Source organism: Miscanthus floridulus, chromosome 2, assembly GCF_019320115.1.
Source record: "Miscanthus floridulus cultivar M001 chromosome 2, ASM1932011v1, whole genome shotgun sequence".
Lineage (NCBI taxonomy): Eukaryota > Viridiplantae > Streptophyta > Magnoliopsida > Poales > Poaceae > Miscanthus > Miscanthus floridulus.
The window spans coordinates 173,116,881-173,119,588 of NC_089581.1; the positions used below are offsets into that span (position 1 = coordinate 173,116,881).

Genomic DNA, 2,708 nt, shown 5'->3' on the forward strand with positions numbered 1-2,708 from the left:
TATAGGTTGTCTCTTCTAGAAATGTACGTGTGTGGTGGTGTGAGTGTGTTGTGTAGAGTACAGATACTACAACTTGTACACTAGGAGTCCAGGGCGCTAAAAAAAAGGGTACGTCTGAACTTTGGTGGAGGAGGAAAACGAACGGCGCTAGATTTGTGGCAGGGCTAAATCGACGGCAAGGAAGTTGGAGCGAAAGATATGGAATACAGAAATAATAAGGAGAAAAATGGTAGATGGTAGATAAGAGTTCGGGCCGTCCTATTAAACAGATCGCACATTGGCCCAAGCCCATCTAGAATAGAGCCCATGGAGAGCACGCGTGAAACCTCTCATGCCATGTGAATGAAGAAGGTTTTCCTCAACAAAAAAAAAATGTGAATGAAGAAGGTCTGAAGAATCACAGAAATCACTCGAACGGCGGCGCCTCCCGCCGCCGCTTGCCTCGCCGGTCCATGGCCGCCGCGCCGTCGAGGTGCCTCCTCGTCACTGGCCCGCCGGTAAGCCCGCTGAAACCTCTCAGAACGCTCCTCCTTTCTCCCAACAACCGCCTCACGGCTCCGGCTTCGGGTACTTGCAGGGCATGGGGAAGACAACGCTGGTCATGCGGGTGTTCGAAACCCTGAGAGGCTCTCACCCGAACCTCACCATTCGCGGATTCTACACCCGTACTGCGTTGCCTCGCCCTGTCGAACTCCGGTTCGTTCCACTGTGCAATTGATGACCACGAATTTTACCAGTTTCGGTGTGCTATCTCTGTTTGCAGGAGAGGTGAGAGAGGGCGGAGAAAGGGTAGGATTCGAGGTTGTCACGCTCGACGGCAGAAGTGGGCCCCTTTCCTCATCCAAGGTTTCCAGGTTGCTATTATGCATTTATGCTTGTTCTAAATTCTTATGTCGAGTAGGTATTTGTTTAGCACCGTGCATTTGGGTAGTTGGAATTTTGAAATGTGTCTGTACTATGGAAATTATCTGATACTGTGGATTAGTAGTCTAATTGTTCAAGCCGTCGAGAATGACAGGGGCTACTACATTACTCTGCATACAAGCAAATTACCCAACGTCTAGTTTAAGATTGCTTCCCAGAAATTCCAGTTAAATTCACTGCTCAATTGTAAATGAAGGTCCCTTTCCAACACGCCAACACCAAGAGGTGGCCATGCTCCAATATCCTAAACCTGTCTTTGCTGATGATTGGAATCTGGATAATGGTTCATCTTTTCAGTAGATTTTCAGACTAATTGTATTAGTCTGTGCTCATGTGTAACACTACTTTTCCCTTTAGTTGACACACATCCTATAAGTCCATAAACATTCCATTTTCAGATGAACTTGGAGTTTTCCAGTTCTTGTTGCCATATGCTTCCATCCTGCACATACCAGTTAGTTAATATGCAAAAGATTAATGAAGTGCTGCGTCCACCTATTCTTGCCTCTTTGCCCATCTAATATTTTTTAGCTATCCCAACTCTGCATGGTTGCCATTGCTTATTTCCGCAATGCTACCTTGATATATGTTTGCTGAATTTTTGTAACCTTGATATCCTCACACATACCATTACTTTTTGGTTCTTTTGCAGCTCAGAGTCTGTTAGATGGCCTACCGTTGGGAAATACAAAGTAGATGTAGCATCTTTGGAATCATTAGCATTACCTGAGCTGCAGGTAAGCAGTTGTAAGTTATGAAAGAGCTATGAAATATCAAGGATCACGGGATGTTGCTTGTTAGCTTAAGCATGAATGCATGATAAGGTTTTAAAGTTTGTTCCTGATTGATCACGATGCAGAAGGAAATATACTTCATATTTCTTGTTGAATCAGGTTAAGGAAGAAACAGATCTCTTCATCATTGACGAAGTGGGTAAAATGGAGCTGTTCAGTTCAGCATTTTTCCCTGCTGTAATGAGAGTTATTGAATCCAATATACCAGTGTTGGCCACCATACCCATTCCTAGGCATGGCCGGGACATTCCAGGAGGTACCATTTTATCCTATTCTGCAACTTTACAGAGGTTACTGATTAATAATTTTGCTGTTTCGTTCAAAATCATGTATAAAATACCATTTCCTTGATTGCTCGTTAACAGCCAATCCATTCATATGTATTTGAGAACCTGCTTTCGGTACACATTTAAAGCTTGTTGTATTCTACTAGCTATGCTTGCTGCATCCAATAAATTAAACAATATCTCTTGTACTGAAACAAGACTTATATTACGCTGTTCCACACTCCTCTTGAAATGTAGCTGGAAGTTGTGATTACCGTGGCTTGTCACTAGTGCTCTAATTAAATGGTACTACTGTAAAATGCAGTTGCGAGGTTGCGGAATCATCCTGGAGCAGCTGTTTTCACCTTAAATACTGGTAACAGGGATACGATGAGAGATACTATCTACAATCAGTTAAGCAGTTTGTTGCAGAAGAGGTGATCTGCTAACCTCCCTGCATCTCTACGGTCACTGGTTTGTCTGACATAACACGCAAACGATCAAAAGTAGAAGTTTTATTTCAGTATCTATCTCATATATCCTGTAATAGAGCATGCGGTCGAGTCTTCTGGTGCAGTACCTGAAATACCTTTTTTCAAGTTTACCGACCAATGAAAGACAGTCAAATTACTATGTTGCTGTGCTCAAATGGTTAACTCTGAATGGACGATAAGCATGTCATTCAGTTTTTTCTTAGTTATGTCTTTGGTTATTCAATCATGTA

At 42.8% G+C, this 2,708-nt stretch overlaps 1 protein-coding gene across 1 annotated transcript; it reads left to right on the forward strand.

Moving 5' to 3' along the window:
• Nucleotides 1-357: 357 nt before the first annotated feature.
• On the forward strand, nt 358-2,708 carry LOC136535732 (uncharacterized). Its single transcript, XM_066528105.1, has 6 exons — nt 358-497; nt 578-665; nt 764-854; nt 1,577-1,661; nt 1,818-1,974; nt 2,310-2,708. The coding sequence occupies exons 1-6, from the start codon at nt 453-455 to the stop codon at nt 2,423-2,425; spliced, it is 582 nt and encodes a 193-aa protein (XP_066384202.1). The 5' UTR covers nt 358-452; the 3' UTR covers nt 2,426-2,708.